At 43.7% G+C, this 18,920-nt stretch overlaps 1 protein-coding gene across 5 annotated transcripts in view; it reads left to right on the top strand.

Moving 5' to 3' along the window:
• NOD1 (nucleotide binding oligomerization domain containing 1) overlaps positions 1-18,920 on the top strand; it is a 141,052-nt gene that overhangs the window by 55,079 nt on the left and 67,053 nt on the right. For 3 of the 5 annotated variants that reach the window (XM_082397944.1, XM_082397943.1, XM_082397945.1), the window contains 4 exons: positions 51-1,875; positions 5,876-5,959; positions 7,239-7,322; positions 8,447-8,530. In XM_082397944.1, coding sequence (XP_082254070.1) covers positions 51-1,875; positions 5,876-5,959; positions 7,239-7,322; positions 8,447-8,530 — 2,077 coding nt within the window. The other 2 variants (XM_082397946.1, XM_082397947.1) reach the window with 2 other exon arrangements.

The following is an 18,920-nucleotide window of genomic DNA, read 5'->3' as shown; positions in this document are numbered from 1 at the left end:
CTCTCTCCCCATCTGCTTCCACCTCTCACCTGGCGCCACTCTCCCTGCAGTGAGCAGATACAGCCAGAAGCTGCGACAGCAACTGGGCCGTGACTCCAAGTTCATCCTGTGCTACGCCCAGAAGGAGGAGCTGCTGCTGGAGGAGATGTACACGGACACCATCGTGGAGCTGGTCGACTTCGGCAACGAGAGCCTGGGCAGCCTGGGCAGCCTGGCCTGCCTCCTGGACCCCTCCACGGGCGTCCTCAACGAGCACGGCGAGACCATCTTCGTCTTCGGTGACGCAGGCGTGGGCAAGTCCATGCTGCTGCAGCGGCTGCAGAGCCTCTGGGCCGCGGGCCAGCTGGACGCTGAGCTCAGGTTCTTCTTCCACTTCCGCTGCCGCACCTTCAGCTGGTTCAAGGAGAGCGCCTCGCTGTGCCTGCGGGACCTGCTCTTCAAGCACTACTGCTACCCGGAGCAGGACCCCGAGGAGGTGTTCGCCTTCTTGCTGCGCTTCCCGCACACGGCCCTCTTCACCTTCGACGGCCTGGACGAGGTCCACTCGGACTTCGACCTGAGCCGCGAGCCCGACACCTCCTCCCCCTGGGAGCCCGCCCACCCCCTGGTCCTGCTGGCCAACCTGCTCAGCGGGAAGCTGCTCAAGGGGGCGCGCAAGCTGCTCACGGCCCGCACGGGCGTCGAGATCCCGCGGCATCTCCTCTGGAAGAAGGTGCTCCTGCGCGGCTTCTCCCCCAGCCACCTGCGCGCCTACGCTGGGAAGATGTTCCCCGAGCGCGCCGTGCGCCAGCGCCTGCTGGATCAGCTGGAAGCCAACGCCAACCTCTTCAGCCTGTGCACCGTGCCCCTCTTCTGCTGGATCATCTTCCGGTGCTTCCAGCACTTCTACGACGCCTTCGACGGCTCCCCGCAGCTGCCCGACCGCACGGTGACGCTGACCGACGTCTTCCTGCTGGTCACCGAGGTTCACCTGAACAGGACGCAGCCCACCAGCCTGGTGCAGCGGAACACGCGGAGCCAGACGGAGACCTTCCGCGCCGGCCGGGGCACCCTGCGCTCGCTGGGCCAGGTGGCTCACTGGGGCATGGAGAAGAGCTTCTTCGTCTTCAGCCAGGAGGAGGTGCAGGCGTCCGAGGTGCAGGAGGGGGACCTAAAGCTGGGTTTCTTGCGGGCCGTGCCGGAGCTGGGCCTCGGAGGGGACCAGCAGTCCTACGAGTTTTTCCACCTCACCCTCCAGGCCTTCTTTGCTGCCTTTTTTCTGGTGGTGGATGACAAGGTGGGCCCTCGGGAGCTGCTCCGGTTCTTCCAGGAGTGGGCTCCTCACGGGGAGGCAGCAGCTGCGTCCTGCTATCCCCGCTTCCTACCCAGCCAGTGCCTGGGGGGCCGCGGCCTGGCCGGGGAAGACCCCTTTAAGAACAAGGATCACTTTCATTTCACCAACCTCTTCCTGTGCGGGCTGTTGTCCAAAGGCAAACAGAAACTCCTGCGGCACCTGGTGCCTGCCGCCGCCCTGCGGAGAAAGCGCAGGGCCCTGTGGGCTTGCCTGTTCGCCAGCCTGCGCTCCCACCTGAAGAGCCTGCCGCGAGTTCAGTCTGGGGGCTTCCGCCAGGTGCAGGCCATGCCCGCCTTCCTCTGGATGCTGCGCTGCGTCTACGAGACGCAGAGCGAGGAGGTGGGGCAGCTGGCGGCCAGGGGCATCTGCGCCGACTACCTCAAGCTGACCTTTTGCAACGCCTGTTCGGCCGACTGCAGCGCCCTCTCCTTCGTCCTGCACCACTTCCCCAGGCGGCTTGCGCTCGACCTGGACAACAACAGTCTCGACGACTATGGTGTGCGGGAACTGCGGCCCTGCTTCAGCCGCCTCACCGTCATCAGGTGAGACCACCAGGTTCCGGGAGCAGCCGGCGGGGCCGGGGCTCAGGGGACGCCAGGACTAGCACTGTGGAGCGGGATCTCCTGGATTATCCTGGAACTCATGACCGGGGGGGGGGGGGCCTGGGAACATCCGGAGCTTCTCTGTCTCAGGGTGGCAGAGGGTAACGAGCCAAGCTTCGAAGTCAGGTGGACCTGGATGGGCCCCAGCTGGGTGTCCTTGAGCAAGTTGCTTGACCTCTTTGAGCTTCAGCGTCCTCATCTGGAAAAAGGAGATTCTCATATCCTAACGATTACACTAATAACAATCAGCATTTATTGAGAATGGGTGAGGTGCATTAAAACTATTACCTGGTTTAATCGTTTTAACAGCACCTACCTGGTAGCTGTTGTTATCATCTCCATTTTGGCAAACGAGGAAGCAGAGGCACAGAGAAGTTAAGTGGCTCAAGGCCACGCAGGTGGGCCATGGTGGAGCCAGAATCTAAAGAACCTTTTGAGATTCATGTGAGGCTCAGGGATAGCCCGTGAAATGTTTCTGGCACGTGAAAGCTTTATGATGGCAGAAAAAGCAGACTTTGTGCTTATTAGCGTTAGTTAACGTCCACGAAAAAAGTGGACAGCCCTGAGCTGCCAGGGGATCTCAGTAAAGAATGCTGACTCTTGATTAGTTTCCTGTTTGATGGTTTAGAGGAAAGAAAAGCCAGTCTCCTTTCTTCTATTAGCATTTTCTGTATTAAATACACCTTGTAAATCTCTAGGGGGTGGGTGGGTGGGGGTTCAATTCTCCACTACTTGGCTCATGCATTTCTGAAGAGCAGAAGGGGTTTGGAACTGATTCCAGGTACCTGTTACACAAGCGCCAGAGCATACATTGTGGGGGGATGGGTGGGAGGTAGGGAGCCCAAACCTGCCCTGGCCTGGGCATTGGAAAGCCTGGAATCTATTCTCTGAGCTCTCAGCCAGCGATTCTCGGTTTGTAGCCTCAGGCAACCTCACACTCAGTGCCTCCCTGTGACCATTTCATAAGATGGAAGCTCTGCACCAGTATGGTGGTCCCCAGGTTTGCCTCCAAACCAGCAAAGGAGAAGGCAGGAAGAAATGGGCAACCCTAAGGAAGCATTTTGAGCTCCCTGAGGGCATCAGTGAGGATTAGTTTTGGCTGTTAGAGAAAACTCACAATACTGGTGGCTTAGATAAGTTACAGACTTATTTGTCTCTCATGCAAAAATCTAAAGGAGGGCAGTTCCAGGCTGCTGTGAGGTCTCAGTGACCATCTAGAGCCCAGGCTCTCTTCTGCTTACTGCTCTGCTGTCCTCAGTACCTGACTGCTATATCTTGGCCTAAAATGGCTGCTCATGGTCCAGCCATTCAGTTGACATTCTAGTCACCAGGAAGAAGGAAGGGCAAAGGACACACCCCATTCTTTTTTTTTAAATTAATTTTATTGCGGTACAGTTGATTTACAGTGTTGTGTTAATTTCTGCTATGCAGCAAAGTGATTCAGTTATACATACATATATATTCTTTTTCATATTCTTTTCCATTATGGTTTATCACAGGATATTGAATATTAGTTCCCTGTGCTATACAGTAGGACCTTGTTGTTTATCCATTCTATATATAATAGTTTGCATCTGCTAATCCCAAACTCCCAGTCCATCCCTACCTTCCCCACCCTTGGCAGCCACAAGTCTGTTCTCTATGTCTGTGAGTCTGTTTCTGTTCTGTAGGTAAGTTCATTTCTGTCATATTTTAGATTCCACGTATAAGTGATGTTACATGGTATTTGAGTTTCTCTTTCTTACTTCACTTAGTATGATAATCTCTAGGTCCATCCACATTGCTGCAAATGGCATTATTTCATTCTTTCCTATGGCTGAGTAGTATTCCATTGTATATATGTACCACATTTTTTTTTAATATTGGAGTATAGTTAACAATGTTGTTAGTTTCAGGTGTACAGCAAAGTGATTCAGTTATACATATACATGTGTCTATTTTTTTCAAATTCTTTTCCCGTTTAGGTTATTACAGCATATTGAGCAGAGTTCCTTGTGCTATACAGTAGGTCCTTGTTGGTTATCTGTTTTAAATATGGTAGTGTGTATATGTCAATCCCAAACTCCCAATTCATCCCTCCCCCGCACCTTTCCCCTTTGGTAACTGCAAGTTCGTTTTCGAAGTCTGTGAGTCTGTTTCTCTTTTGTAAATAAGTTCATTTGTATGTTTTTTTAAGATTCTGCATGGAAGTGATATCATAGGATATTTGTCTTTCTCTTTCTGACTTACTTCACTTAGTACGATCATCTGTAGTTTCATCCATGTTGCTGCAAATGGCATTATTTCATTTTTTTATGGCTGAGTAGTATTCCATTGTTTATATGTACCACATCTTCTTTATCTGTTCATCTGTTGATGGACATTTATGTTGTTTCCATATCTTGACTATGGTGACTAGTGCTGCTGTGAACATAGGGGCACATGTATCTTTTTGAGTTATAGTTTAGGACACACCCCATTCTTTTAAGAAGACTTCTCAGCTATTGCTAATGAGACTTCTGCTTAGATCTCACTGGGCAGAACCTAAGCACATGTGCCCAGCTTAAAAATGAGGGATTCTGTTTCTAAGTAAGCGTAGATATTGGGAGTGACTAGTTGGCTCTGCCACCCTGGGATAGTCATGCAGTGTATGTACACACTGTGCCCCAGCACCAAGGTGGGTACCATGAGTGGAGGGGTTCAGAGTGTCTGACGTGATCATTTTGATTGGCCTAAAGATCAAGCTTTTACCTCTTCAGCCTTTTACTTATCACAGAGGACAGTGTGTAATAAGTGGCCCAGTTTGGCCCATGGCTTGTGTTTATAGATAAAGTTTTATTGGAATACAGTCACACTCATTTATTTATATATTGGCTGCTTCACTCTGCAGAGCTGAGTGGTTGCAACAGAGACCAGATGGCCTGCAGAGCTTAAAAATTTGTTATCTGACCCTTTACAGAAAAAAATTGCTGAGCTCTGGTCTGTTCCTTCACCTACCCCTGACCCTCGCCTCACCCCTCACGCTCCTCCATCTCTGAGCCTTACTCTGTCCCTCAGACTCACCTAAATAAAGGGGTGGAGAATTGAGAAGATCAGGGTAGTTTGTTTATAGAGAGTACTTGGCAGTAAAAAAAATTGTTTTGCATTTTAGCCAAATCAAAATATCCTGCTAGTATAGGACTTTCGAAGAGCAATCCCAGTACACGCTGGGCCTTGTCCAGGAGATATCCATCATCCTCAGGCCCTCTTTTCCTGCTCCCTCTTGAAGCCTGGCCTGCTGAAGCAGCATGTGCATTAAAGAGGGAGTGGGAGAGTGTGGCTGCCAAGACCTGCCTCATCCAGCTGTTTCTCCCTTGCCATTGAACTTCCTGCACAGAACCACACCTCAGGAGCTGTCTCCCTCGATTGACCTTTCCAGGTGGCAAGTCAGGTTTCACACGTGCATTTCCAGATGGAAAGGCTCTTGGCATTTTGGGTGGGACAGTTCTTGTGGGGACTGTCCTGCCTTTTGCAGGACCCCTAACATTTCTGGCCGCACTTGCAAGATGGTGGAGCGTCCACTCCCCCAGCCTTATGACCACTAAATGCAGCTCTACACATTTCCAAATCCCATGGCCGCCCGCTGTGCAGTGAGAGCCACATTGACACATAGGCCACCGGCAAATGCAGGATATCAGAGGTGGCTGTCCACACGTGTCCTTCAGGTGTCCCTCGTTGCCCTTGTGTTGAATCAGGGCTGTGCTGTAGCCTTGCCAATGGGCGGTTCTCATGGGTCTCTCAGCCCCGTGAAGACCAGGCTCTGTAGGGGCCGTGTGACCGGCTGCCATGGCCGTTCTCTCGGGGGGACATCTATAGCTGGGAAGACTCCAGGACCTATAGACTTCTGGATCCTTGTGGAATTAATGCTCTTTCGCAGTGAGCAGCCGCTCCGATTTTTAACTTTCTTTGCTGTTTTTTTCAGACTCAGTGTGAACCAGATCACCGACAGTGGGGTGAAGGTGCTATGTGAAGAGCTGCCCAAATACAAAATTCTGACATTTTTAGGGTATGTATTTCTCAAGAACACTGCGACAGCTATATAGTAAGAATACAGAGCAGCAGGAAGTTGCCATTCCTATGGATCACTGGATGGTTGAGACTGATGGCCCCAGGGTACCAGGAAGAGCACTGAACTGGGAGCCAGGAGTCCTGGGCCCTGCTTTTGGCTCGGCTAGCAGCCCACTCTTTGAGCAAGTCAGGAAATCTCACTGAGCCTCAGCCTTCTCATCCCCCTTGTATAATTGGGATCCTAATATAGTCAAATAGTTTTACAGGTGGTGATTGAGAGATGTAATGACAGAATTCCTGGGGATATGTTTTATTGACGTGAGAATACCGTTTATGTGGTAGATTTCACTATGGCGGGTCCATGATCTGTCATCCAGAACCCTTGGGGCAAGACACATATCAGAAATTAGTGCACGCACTACCTAGCAGTGACATGACCAGTGGGATCTAGGGCAATACCCCATTTTCAGATACTTGAACACTTATGCAGCAAAAGGTATAAACATTCAAACCAGTTGGGATAAAGACCATGAACAGGTCCACATCGGTTGCCAAAATAGTTACGAAGAAGTTTGGGTTTTCAGAGCGTTTGGGGTTTTGGAGTTTGACAGGAGAGATTGTGGGCCAGCCCAGCCAGCCCCACGGCTGCTGTTGACTCCCTGAGCTGGAGCCAGCCCGTCAGCTTCCTTGGGCCTCAGTTTTCTCAGCTGTCACATGAGGACACTGAAGCCCTGAATCCCAGGTAGCCTTTTGGTTCTGGAGTTCTGCATGACTGTGGAACACTGGAAACCTGTCTGCTTACCACTTTCAACTCCTTTCTGCCTTATTGTTGAATTGGTGTCAAGTGGTAAAATGACGAAAAGGTAGACACTGAGGTGGTTCTAATGCTTAGAAACTTTTACCCCTCAAGATGCCAATCGTGATCTTAATCTGAAAATACCCCTCAACTGCCATTTATTGAGCACTTACATGCAGGGGCTTGGAATGATCTCATACAATCCTCATAACAACCCTGTGAGGGAGCCGTAATTCTTACCCCTGTATTACACATGGAGAAACTGAGGCACAGAGAAGCTCAGTACCTTGCCCCAGGTCATAAAGCTGGGGAAAGCAGCAGAATTGGCCTTGAACCCAGCCTGAGACCCCACAGCCCCAAACTCAGGCCTCCACATGCCCTTCCTTTCTCCTTTTTGACCTAGACTGTAAATCAGCAGACAGCACCCACTCACTTTAAAAAATGGGGTCCTAAATTCTCACGGCCATGCTTTCTCTCAAAGCTTATACAACAACCAAATCACCGATGTCGGAGCCAGGTACGTCGCCAGAATCCTGGATGAGTGCACAGGCCTCACGCACCTGAAGTAAGTGGGGTGGGCACAGCGAGCGGGTTCTTCAGTAGCTTCTCTTGGTCACCCTTCATTGTTCAAGCAAAGAATAAATGCCACCCTAGAGCTGCCTTCTGCCTGCCCCAGGGCCAAATCAGGTCAAATCAGGACACCTGTGTGTGCAAGGTGAGCTGTGGGTGAGGCTCGGTGTTTGGAAGGGCCCCGTACCGTGGGTGGGGGGAGAGTGTGGCATTCTGATTTCATTAACTCCTAACAGGAAGAAAGGCCACAACTGTCACCCTTTCTGGAGATCGTTTTCCCCTGAGGAAGCTCCTCATTGTCTTAGTCCATTCTGGCTTCTGTAACAAAATACCATAAACGAGGTTGCTTGTAAACTCCAGAGATTTATTTCTGACAGTTCTGGAGGCTGGGGAATCTAGGATCAAGGCGCCAGCAGGTTAGGTGCCTGGTGAGGGCCCAATTCCTTGTTCTTAGATGGTGCCTTCTCACTGTGTCCTCATGTGGTGGTGGAAAAAGGGGAAAGGGAGCTTTCTTGGACCTCACTCATAAGTCACTAATCCCATTTGTGAGGGCTGTGATGAGTGACTTTATCACTTCCCAAAGGTTCCACCTCCTAGCACCATCACTTAGGGGTTAGGATTTCAACATATGGATTCCAGTAGGGGTTGGGGGGGAGACAAACCTTCAGGCCATAACATTGCAGATGAGAGCCTGATCCCTGGCTGTGTCACAGGAATGTCCTGCCAAAGGTGTCAGAGCACCAGCCTTGGAGGAGCCTGGTGATGCTGCCCTGGTGATGGTAACCTACCCCTTGACCATTTGCAGTTGAAGTGGGAACCTTCTGGTCTGCTGATGGAAATGAGTGATGCTCGGAGGTCATTTAAAGAATCTCTGGGGGAACTTGGGTCCCTGAGTCTCCGCAGAGACTGTGACCACCTCCTGGAGAGGAATCCCGACTGGCTTTCGTCAGGGCTTCGGGCCCCTCCCTGAGAGGACGCCCAGGGATGGCTGCTGTGGGTCCCAGGAGAAAGACCACCCCGCCTAGGAGGGGCCAGAGGGGCTCTGTGCCAAGGACGAGGGTGGCTGATGCTGGAGTCCCCTCACAGCTGGAGCTGACGTGTGCATGACTCTCTCTGCAGACTGGGAAAAAACAAAATAACAAGCGAAGGAGGAAAGTGTCTTGCCCTGGCTGTGAAGAACAGCAAATCCATCTTTGAAGTTGGGTGAGTAGAGACAGATGCACACGGGTGTGCGTACACAGCCTGCTCTGTGTACAGGAGCGCCTGCTGGTCTTTTCTTACATCCATCCAGCCAAAGGACCGCTGGTGCAAGCTGTGGGGCAGAGGCTGCAGAGAGCCTCCATCACAGATGCCCTGGTGGCTGGGCCCCACTGGCTCCTGCGTGGGAAATGTTGTGGGAAGTCCCAGGATGGACTGCCACTTCAATCGCATGGACTTTATTTAATTCATGCAAAAGGCAGCATTTATCACCGCCAGCAAATGGAGGGAGCTAGCAAATGGAATTTTAGCCCTATGTGGTAAATTTCCTCAGGCAGGTGTGCTTCATTTTAAGGATATTATATAGTCTCTGGAGGCTTTTTAAAATTTTTTATTTTATATTGGAGTATAGTTGATTAATAACATGTTACTTTCAGGTGTAGAGCAAAGTGATTCAGTTATACATGTATCTATTCTCTTTCAAATTCTTTTCCCATTTAGGTTATTACAGCATATTGAGCAGACTTCCTTGTGCTATACAGTAGGTCCTTATTAGCAGACTTCCTTGGGCTATACAGTAGGTCCTTATTAGTTATCTATTTAAACATAGTAGTATTTGTCAATCCCACACTCCCAATTTATCCCTCCCCTGCCCCCCACCTTTCTCCTTTGGTAACCGTAAGTTTGTTCTCTAAGTCTCTGAGTCTGTTTCTATTTTGTAAATAAGTTCATTTGTATCGGTTTTTTTTAGATTCCGCATGTGATATCATATGATGTTTGTCTTTCTCTGATTTACTTCACTTAGTATGATAATCTCCAGGTCCATCCATGTTGCTGCAAATGGCATTATTTCATCCTTTTTAATGGCTGAGTAATATTCCATTGTATATAGGTACCACATCTTCTTTATCCATTCTTCTGTCTTTGGACATTTAGGTTGCTTCCATGTCTTGGCTATTGTAAATAGTGCTGCAGTGAACATTGGGGTGCATGTATCCTTTCGAATTATGGTTTTCTCTGGATATATGCCCAGGAGTGGGGTTGCTGGATCATATGGTAGCTCTATTTTTAATTTTTTAAGGAACCTCCATACTGTTCTCCATAGCGGCTGTACCAGTTTACATTCCCACCAACAGTGTAGGAGGGTTCCCTTTTCTCCACACCTTCATCATCATTTATTGTTTGTAGACATTTTGATGATGGCCATTCTGACGGGTGTGAGGTGATATCTCATTGCAGTTTTGATTTGCATTTCTCTAATAATTAGTGATGTTGGGCATCTTTTCATGTGCCTCTTGGTCATGTGTCTGTCTTCTTTGGAGAAATGTCTGTTTAGGTCTTCTGCCCATTTTTTGATTGAGTTGTCTATTTTTTTGATATTGAGCTGCATGAGCCGTTTGTAGATTTTGGAGATTAATCTCTTGTCGGTTGCATCGTTTGTAAATATTTTCTCCCATTCTCTGGGTTGTCTTTTTGTTTATAGTTTCCTTTGCTGTGCAAAAGCCTTTGAGTTTAATTAGGTTCCATTTGTTTATTTTTGTTTTTATTTCCATTACTCTAGGAGATGGGTAGAAAAAAAATATTAATGTGATTTATGTCAAAGAGTGTTCTTCCTATGTTTTCCTCTAAGAGGTTTATAGCACCAGGTCTTACATTTAGGTCTTTAATCCATTTTGAGTTTATTTTTGTGTATGGTGTTTAAAGAATGTTCTAATTTCATTCTTTTACATGTAGCTGTCCAGTTTTCCCAGCACCATTTATTGAAGAGACTGTCTTTCCCCCATTGTATAGTCATGCCTCCTTTGTCGTAGATTAATTGACCATAGGTGCATGGGTTTATTTCTGGGCTTTCTATCCTGTTCCATTGATCTGTATTTCTGTTTTTGTGCCAGTACCATACTGTTTTGATGGCTGTAGCTTTGTAGTATAGTCCGAAGTCAGGGAGCCTAGTTCCCCCAGCTCCGTTTTTCTTAAGATTGCTTTGGCTATTCAGGGTCTTTTGTGTTTCCATACAAATTTTAAGATTTTTTTGTTCTAGTTCTGTGAAAAATGCCATTGGTAATTTGATAAGGATTGCACTGAATCTCTAGATTGCCTTGGCTACCCAAGTCGTTTTGACATTATTGAGACTTCCAATCCAAGAACATGGTATATCTTTCCATCTGTTTGTGTCATCTTCGATTTCTTTCATCAGCATCTTATAGTTTTCAGAGTACAGGTCTTTTGTCTTCATAGGTTGGTTTATTCCTTGGTATTTTATTCTTTTTGATGTGACAGCAAATGGGATTATTTCTTGAATTTCTCTTTCTGATCTTTCATTGTTAGTGTACAGAAATGCAACAGATTCCTGTGTATTAATTTTGTAACCTGCAACTTTACCAAATTCATTGATGAGCTCTAGTAGTTTTCTGGTAGTGTCCTTAGGATTTTCTATGTATAGTATCATATCATTTGCAAACAGTGACAGTTTAACTTCTTCTTTTCCAATTTGGATTCCTTTTATTTATTTTTTTCTTCTCTGATTGCCATAGCTAGGACTTCCAAAACTATGTTGAATAAAAGTGGTGAGAGTGGACATCCTTGTCTTGTTCCTGATCTTAGAGGAAATGCTTTCAACTTTTCACTGTTGACCATGATGTTAGCTGTAGGTTTGTCATATATGGCCTTTATTATGTTGAGGTATGTTCCCTCTATGCCCACTTTCTGGAGAGTTTTTATCATAAATTGGTGTTGAATTTTGTCAAAAGCTGTTCCTGCATCTATTGAGATGATCATATCGTTTTTATCCTTCAGTTTGTTGATGTGGTGTATCACACTGATTGATTTGCGGATATTGAAAAAGCCTTGCATCCCTGGGATAAATCCCACTTGATCATGGTGTATGATCCTTTTAATGTATTGCTAGTAGTTTGTTGAGGATTTTTGCATCTATGTTCATCAGTGATATTGGACTGTAATTTTCTTTTTTTTGTGGTAATTTTGTCTGGTTTTGGTATCAGTGTGATGGTGGTCTCATAGAATGAGTTTGGGAGTTTTCCTCCCTCTGCAATTTTTTGGAAGCGTTTGAGAAGGATAGGTGTTAGCTCTTCTCTAAATGTTTGGTAGAATTCTCCTGTGAAGCCACCAGGTCCTGGCCTTTTGTTTGTTGGGAGTTTTAAAAATCACAGTTCAATTTCAGTGCTTGTGATTGGTCTGTTCAGATTTTCTATTTCTTCCTGGTTCGGTCTTGGGAGATTGTACCTTTTTCTAAGAATTTGTCCATTTCTTCCAGGTTGTCCATTTTATTTGCATATAGTTGCTTGTAGTAGTCTCTTATGATCCTTTGTATTTCTGTGGTGTTTGTTGTAACTTCTTCTTTTTCATTTCTAATTTCATTGATTGAGTCCTCGCCCTTTTTTCTTGATGAGTCTGGCTTAAAGGTTTATCAATTTTGTTTATCTTTTCAAAGAACCAGCTTTTAGTTTCATTGATCTTTGCTACTGTTTTGTTTCTATTTCATTTGTTTCTGCGCCGATATTCATGATTTCTTTTCTGCTACTAACTTTAGGTTTTCTTTGTTCTTCTGTCTCTAGTGCTTTAGGTGTAAGGTTAGGTTGTTTATTTGAGATTTTTCTTGTTTCCTGAGGTAAGATTGTATAGCTATAAACTTCCCTCTTAGAACTGCTTTTGCTGCATTCCATAGGTTTTGGATTGTTGTGCTTTTCATTTTCATTTGTCTCTAGGTATTTTTTGATTTCCTCTTTGATTTCTTCAGTGATCCGTTGGTTGGTTAGTAGCATATTGTTTAGCCTCCATGTGTTTGTGTTTTTTACAGTTTTTTTCTTGTAGTTGATTTCTAATCTCATAGCATTGTGGTCGGAAAAGATGCTTGATATGATTTCACTTTTCTTAAATTTACCAAGGCTCACTTTGTGGCCCAGCATGTGGTCAGTCCTAGAGAATGTTCCATTTGCACTTGAAGAATGTGTATTCTGCTGCTTTTGGATGGAATGCTCTATAAATATCAATTAAGTCCAGTTGGTCTAATGTGTCATTTAAGGCCTGTGTCTCTTTACCTATTTTCTGTCTGGATGATCTGTCCATTGATGAAAGTGGTGGGGTGTTAAAGTCCTCCACCATTACTGTGTTACTGTTGATTTCTCCCTTTATGGCTGTTAGTATTTACCTTATATATTGAGGTGCTCCTATGTTGGATGCATATATATTTACAGTTGTTATATCTTCTTGGATCGATCCTGTGATCATTATGTAGTGTCCTTCTTTGTCTCTTGTAATAGTCTTTATTTTAAAGTCTATTTTGTCTGATATGAGTATTGCTGCTCCAGCTTTCTTTTGATTTGCATTGCATAGAATACCTTCTTCCACCCCCCTCAGTTTCAGTCTGTGTGTGTTCCTAGGTCTGAAGTGGGCCTGTTGTAGACAGCATATATATGGGTCTTGTTTTTGTATCCATTCAGCCAGTCTGTGTCTTTTGGTTGGAGCATTTAATCCATTTACATTCAAGGTAATTATCAATATGTATGTTCCTATTGCCATTTTCTTAATCATTTTGGGTTTGTTTTTGTAGGTCTTTTTTCTTTCCTTCCTCTTTTGTTCTCTTCTCTTGTGGTTTGATGACCATCTTTAGAGTTGTGTTTGGGTTGTTTTTTCTTTTTTTTGTGTGTATCTATTGTAGTTTTTGTGTTTGCTGTTCCCATGAGGTTTTTTTGTTTTTGTTTTTATTTTTTTTAAATTTTTAAATTTATTTATTTATTTTTTTATACAGCAGGTTCTTATTAGTCATCAGTTTTATACACATCAGTGTATACATGTCAATCCCAATTGCCCAATTCATCACACCACCACCACCACCCCCCCCCCGCCGCTTTCCCCCTTGGTGTCCATACGTTTGTTCTCTACATCTGTGTCTCTATTTCTACCTCCTATGAGGTTTTGATATGGCAGTCTATATATGTACAAGGTTGTTTTAAGTTGCTGGCTTCTTTCCCACCTAGAGGAGTTTCTTTCGCATTTGTTGCAAAGCTGGTCTGGTGGTGCTGAATTCTCTTAGCTTTTACTTGTCTGTAAAGCTTTTGATTTCTCTGTCTAATCTGAGTGAGATCCTTGCTGGGTAGAGTAATCTTCGTTGTAGGTTCTTCCCTTTCATCACTTTAAATATATCATGCCACTCCCTTCTGGCCTACAGAGTTTCTGCTGAGAAATCAGCTGATACCCTTATGGGAGTTCCCTTGTATGTTGTCATTTTTCCCTTGTTGCTTTTAATATTTTTTCTTTTTCTTTAATTTTTGTCAATTTGATTACTATGTGTCTTGGTGTGTTCCTCCTTGGGTTTATCCTGTCTGGGACTCTCTGTGCCTCCTGGACTTGGGTGACTGTTTCCTTTCCCACGTTAGGGAAGTTTTCAGCTATTATCTCTTCACATATTTTCTCAGGTCCTTTCTATCTCTCTCCTCCTTCTGGGACCCCTATAATGCGAATGTTGGTGCATTTAACGTCGTCCCAGAGCTCTTTTAAGACTGTCTTCATTTCTTTTCATTCATTTTTCTTTATTCTGTTCCGTGGCAGTGATTTCCATCATTCTGCCTTCCAGCTCACTTATCTGTTCTTCTGCCTCACTTTTCCCGCTATTGATTCCTTCTACTGTATTTTATTTTTTTAACATCTTTATTGGAGTATAATTGCTTTACAATGGTGTGTTAGTTTCTGCTTTATAACAAAGTGAATCAGTTATACATATACATATGTTCCCATATCTGTTCCGTCTTGTGTCTCCCTCCCTCCCACCCCCCCATCCCACCCCCTAGGGGTCACAAAGCACCGAGCTGATCTCCCTGTGCTATGCTGTTGCTTCCCACTAGCTATCTGTTTTACGTTTGGTAGTGTATATATGTCCATGCCACTCTCTCACTTTGTCACAGCTTACCCTTCCCCCTCCCCATATCCTCAAGTCCATTCTCTAGCAGGTCTGTGTCTTTTTTCCTGTCTTGCCACTAGGTTCTTCATGACCTTTTTTTTTTCCCTTAGATTCCATATATATGTGTTAGCATACTGTATTTGTTTTTCTCTGACTTACTTCACTCTGTATGACAGACTCTAACTCCATCTGCCTCATTACAAATACCTCCATTTCATTTCTTTTTATGGCTGAGTAATATTCCATTGTATATATGTGCCACATCTTCTTTATCCATTCATCCAATGATGGACACTTAGGTTGCTTCCATGTCCTGCCTATTGTAACTAGAGCTGCAATGAACATTTTGGTACATGACTCTCTTTGAATTATGGTTTTCTCAGGGTATATGCCCAGTAGTGGGATTGCTGGGTCATATGGTAGTTCTATTTTTAGTTTTTTAAGGAACCTCCATACTGTTCTCCATAGTGGCTGTATCAATTTACATTCCCACCAACAGTGCAAGAGGGTTCCCTTTTCTCCACACCCTCTCCAGCATTTGTTGTTTGTAGATTTTCTGATGATGCCCATTCTAACTGGTGTGAGGTGATACCTCATTGTAGTTTTGATTTGCATTTCTCTAATAATTAGTGATGTTGAGCAGCTTTTCATGTGCTTCTTGGCCATCTGTATGTCTTCTTTGGAGAGATGTCTATTTAGGTCTTCTGCCCATTTTTGGATTGGGTTGTTTGTTTTTTTGTTATTGAGCTGCATGAGCTGCTTGTAAATTTTGGAGATTAATCCTTTGTCAGTTGCTTCATTTGCAAATATTTTCTCCCATTCTGAGGGTTGTCTTTTGGTCTTGTTTATGGTTTCCTTTGCTGTGCAAAAGCTTTTAAGTTTCATTAGGTCCCATTTGGTTGTGTTTTGATTTCCATTTCTCTAGGAGGTGGGTCAAAAAGGATCTTGCTGTGATTTATGTCATAGAGTGTTCTGCCTATGTTTTCCTCTAAGAGTTTGATAGTGTCTGGCTTTACACTTAGGTCTTTAATCCATTTTGAGTTTATTTTTGTGTATGGTGTCGGGGAGTGTTCTAATTTCATACTTTTACATGTACCTGTCCAATTTTCCCAGCACCACTTATTGAAGAGGCTGTCTTTTCTCCACTGTATATGCTTGCCTCCTTTATCAAAGATAAGGTGACCATATGTGCGTGGGTTTATCTCTGGGCTTTCTATCCTGTTCCATTGATCTATAATTCTGTTTTTGTGCCAGTACCATACTGTCTTGATTACTGTAGCTTTGTAGTATAGTCTGAAGTCAGGGAGCCTGATTCCTCCAGCTCCATTTTTCGTTCTCAAGACTGCTTTGGCTATTCGGGGTCTTCTGTGTTTCCATACAAATGGTGAAATTTTTTGTTCTAGTTCTGTGAAAAATGCCAGTGGTAGTTTGATAGGGATTGCATTGAATCTGTAGATTGCTTTGGGTAGTAGAGTCATTCTCACAATGTTGATTCTTCCAATCCAGGAACATGGTATATCTCTCCATCTATTTGTATCATCTTTAATTTCTTTCATCAGTGTCTTATAATTTTCTGCATACAGGTCTTTTGTCTTCTTAGGTAGGTTTATTCCTAGATATTTTATTCTTTTTGTTGCAATGGTAAATGGGAGTGTTTTCTTAATTTCACTTTCAGATTTTTCATCATTAGTGTATAGGAATGCAAGAGATTTCTGTGCATTAATTTTGTATCCTGCACCTTTACCAAATTCATTGTGATTAGCTCTAGTAGTTTTCTGGTAACATCTTCAGGATTCTCTATGTATAGTACCATGTCATCTGCAAACAGTGACAGCTTTACTTCTTCTTTTCCGATTTGGATTCCTTTTATTTCTTTTTCTTCTCTGATTGCTGTGGCTAAAACTTCCAAAACTATGTTGAATAATAGTGGTGAGAGTGGACAACGTTGTCTTGTTCCTGATCTTAGTGGAAATGGTTTCAGTTTTTCACCATTGAGGACGATGTTGGCTGTGGGTTTGTCATATATGGCCTTTATTATGTTGAGGAAAGTTCCCTCTATGCCTACTTTCTGCAGGGCTTTTATCATAAATGGGTGTTGAATTTTGTTGAAAGCTTTCTCTGCATCTATTGAGATGATCATATGGTTTTTCTCCTTCAATTTGTTAATATGGTGTATCACGTTGATTGATTTACGTATATTGAAGAATCCTTGCATTCCTGGAATAAACCTCACTTGATCATGGTGTATGATCCTTTTAATGTGCTGTTGGATTCTGTTTGCTAGTATTTTGTTGAGGATTTTTGCATCTATGTTCATCAGTGATATTGGCCTGTAGTTTTCTTTCTTTGTGACATCTTTGTCTGGTTTTGGTATCAGGGTGATGGTGGCCTCATAGAATGAGTTGGGCAGTGTTCCTCCCTCTCCAATATTTTGGAAGAGTTTGAGAAGGATAGGTGTTAGCTGGTCTCTAAATGTTGGATAGAATTCACCTGTGAAGCCATCTGGTCCTGGGCTTTTGTTGGAAGATTTTTAATCACAGTTTCAATTTCAGTGCTTGTGATTGGTCTGTTCATATTTTCTATTTCTTCCTGGTTTAGTCTCGGCAGGTTGTGCATTTCTAAGAATTTGTCCATTTCTTCCAGGTTGTCCATTTTATTGGCATAGAGTTGCTTGTAGTAATCTCTCATGATCCTTTGTATTTCTGCAGTGTCAGTTGTTACTTCTTTTTCATTTCTAATTCTATTGAGTCTTCTCCCTTTTTTTCTTGATGAGTCTGGCTAATGGTTTATCAATTTTGTTTATCCTCTCAAAGAACCAGCTTTTAGTTTTATTGATCTTTGCTGTCGTTTCCTTCATTTCTTTTTCATTTATTCCTGATCTGATCTTTATGATTTCTTTCCTTCTGCTAACTTCGGGGTTTTTTTGTTCTTCTTTCTCTAATTGCTTTAGGTGCAAGGTTAGGTTGTTTATTTGAGATGTTTCCTGTTTCTTAAGGTCGGATTGTATTGCTATAAACTTCCCTCTTAGAACTGCTTTTGCTGCATCCCATAGGTTTTGGGTCGCCGTGTCTCCATTGTCATTTGTTTCTAGGTATTTTTTGATTTCCCCTTTGATTTCTTCAGTGATCACTTTGTTATTAAGTAGTGTACTGTTTAGCCTCCACATGCTTGTATTTTTTACAGATCTTTTCCTGTAATTGATATCTAGTCTCATAACGTTGTGGTCGGAAAAGATACTTGATACGATTTCAATTTTCTTAAATTTACCAAGGCTTGATTTGTGACCCAAGATGTGATCTATCCTGGAGAATGTTCCATGAGCACTTGAGAAAAATGTGTATTCTGTTGTTTTGGGGTGGAATGTCCTATAAATATCAATCAAGTCCATCTTGTTTAATGTATCATTTAAAGCTTGTGTTTCCTTATTTATTTTCATTTTGGATGATCTGTCCATTGGTGAAAGTGGGGTGTGAAAGTCCCCTACTATGATTGTGTTACTGTTGATTTCCCCTTTTATGGCTGTTAGTATTTGCCTTATGTATTGAGGTGCTCCTATGTTGGGTGCATAAGTATTTACAATTGTTTTATCTTCTTCTTGGATCAATCCCTTGATCATTATGTAGTGTCCTTCTTTGTCTCTTGTAATAGTCTTTATTTTAAAGTCTATTTTGTCTGATATGAGAATTGCTACTCCAGCTTTCTTTTGATTTCCATTTGCATGGAATATCTTTTTCCATCTCCTCACTTTCAGTCTGTATGTGTCCCTAGGTCTGAAGTGGGTCTCTTGTAGACAGCATATATACGGGTCTTGTTTTTGTATCCATTCAGCCAGTCTGTGTCTTTTGGTGGGAGCATTTAATCCATTTATATTTAAGGTAATTATCGATATGTATGTTCCTATTCCCATTTTCTTTAAATGTTTTGGGTTTGTTATTGTAGGTGTTTTCCTTCTCTTGTGTTTCTTGCCTAGAGAAGTTCCTTTAGCATTTGTTGTAAAGCTGGTTTGGTGGTGCTGAACTCTCTCAGCTTTTGCTTGTCTGTAAAGGTTTTGATTTCTTCATCAAATCTGAATGAGATCCTTGCTGGGTAGAGTAATCTTGGTTGTAGATTTTTCTCCTTCATCACTTTAAATATGTCCTGCCACTCCCTTCTGGCTTGCAGAGTTTCTGCTGAAAGATCAGCTGTTAACCTTACGGGGATTCCCTTGTGTGTTATTTGTTGTTTTTCCCTTGCTGCTTTTAATATGTTTTCTTTATATTTAATTTTTGATAGTTTGATTAATATGTGTCTTGGCGTGTTTCTCCTTGGATTTATCCTGTATGGGACTTTCTGTGCTTCCAGAACTTGATTAACTATTTCCTTTCCCATATTAGGGAAGTTTTCAACTATAATCTCTTCAAATATTTTCTCAGTCCCTTTCTTTTTCTCTTCTTCTTCTTCTGGGACCCTTATAATTCGAATGTTGGTGCGTTTAATGTTGTC

This window comes from Balaenoptera borealis (assembly GCF_965194805.1).
Source record: "Balaenoptera borealis genome assembly, chromosome: 7".
NCBI lineage: Eukaryota > Metazoa > Chordata > Mammalia > Artiodactyla > Balaenopteridae > Balaenoptera > Balaenoptera borealis.
Note: the sequence above shows the minus strand (reverse complement) of the source record. Positions and strands in the feature narration are given on the sequence as shown.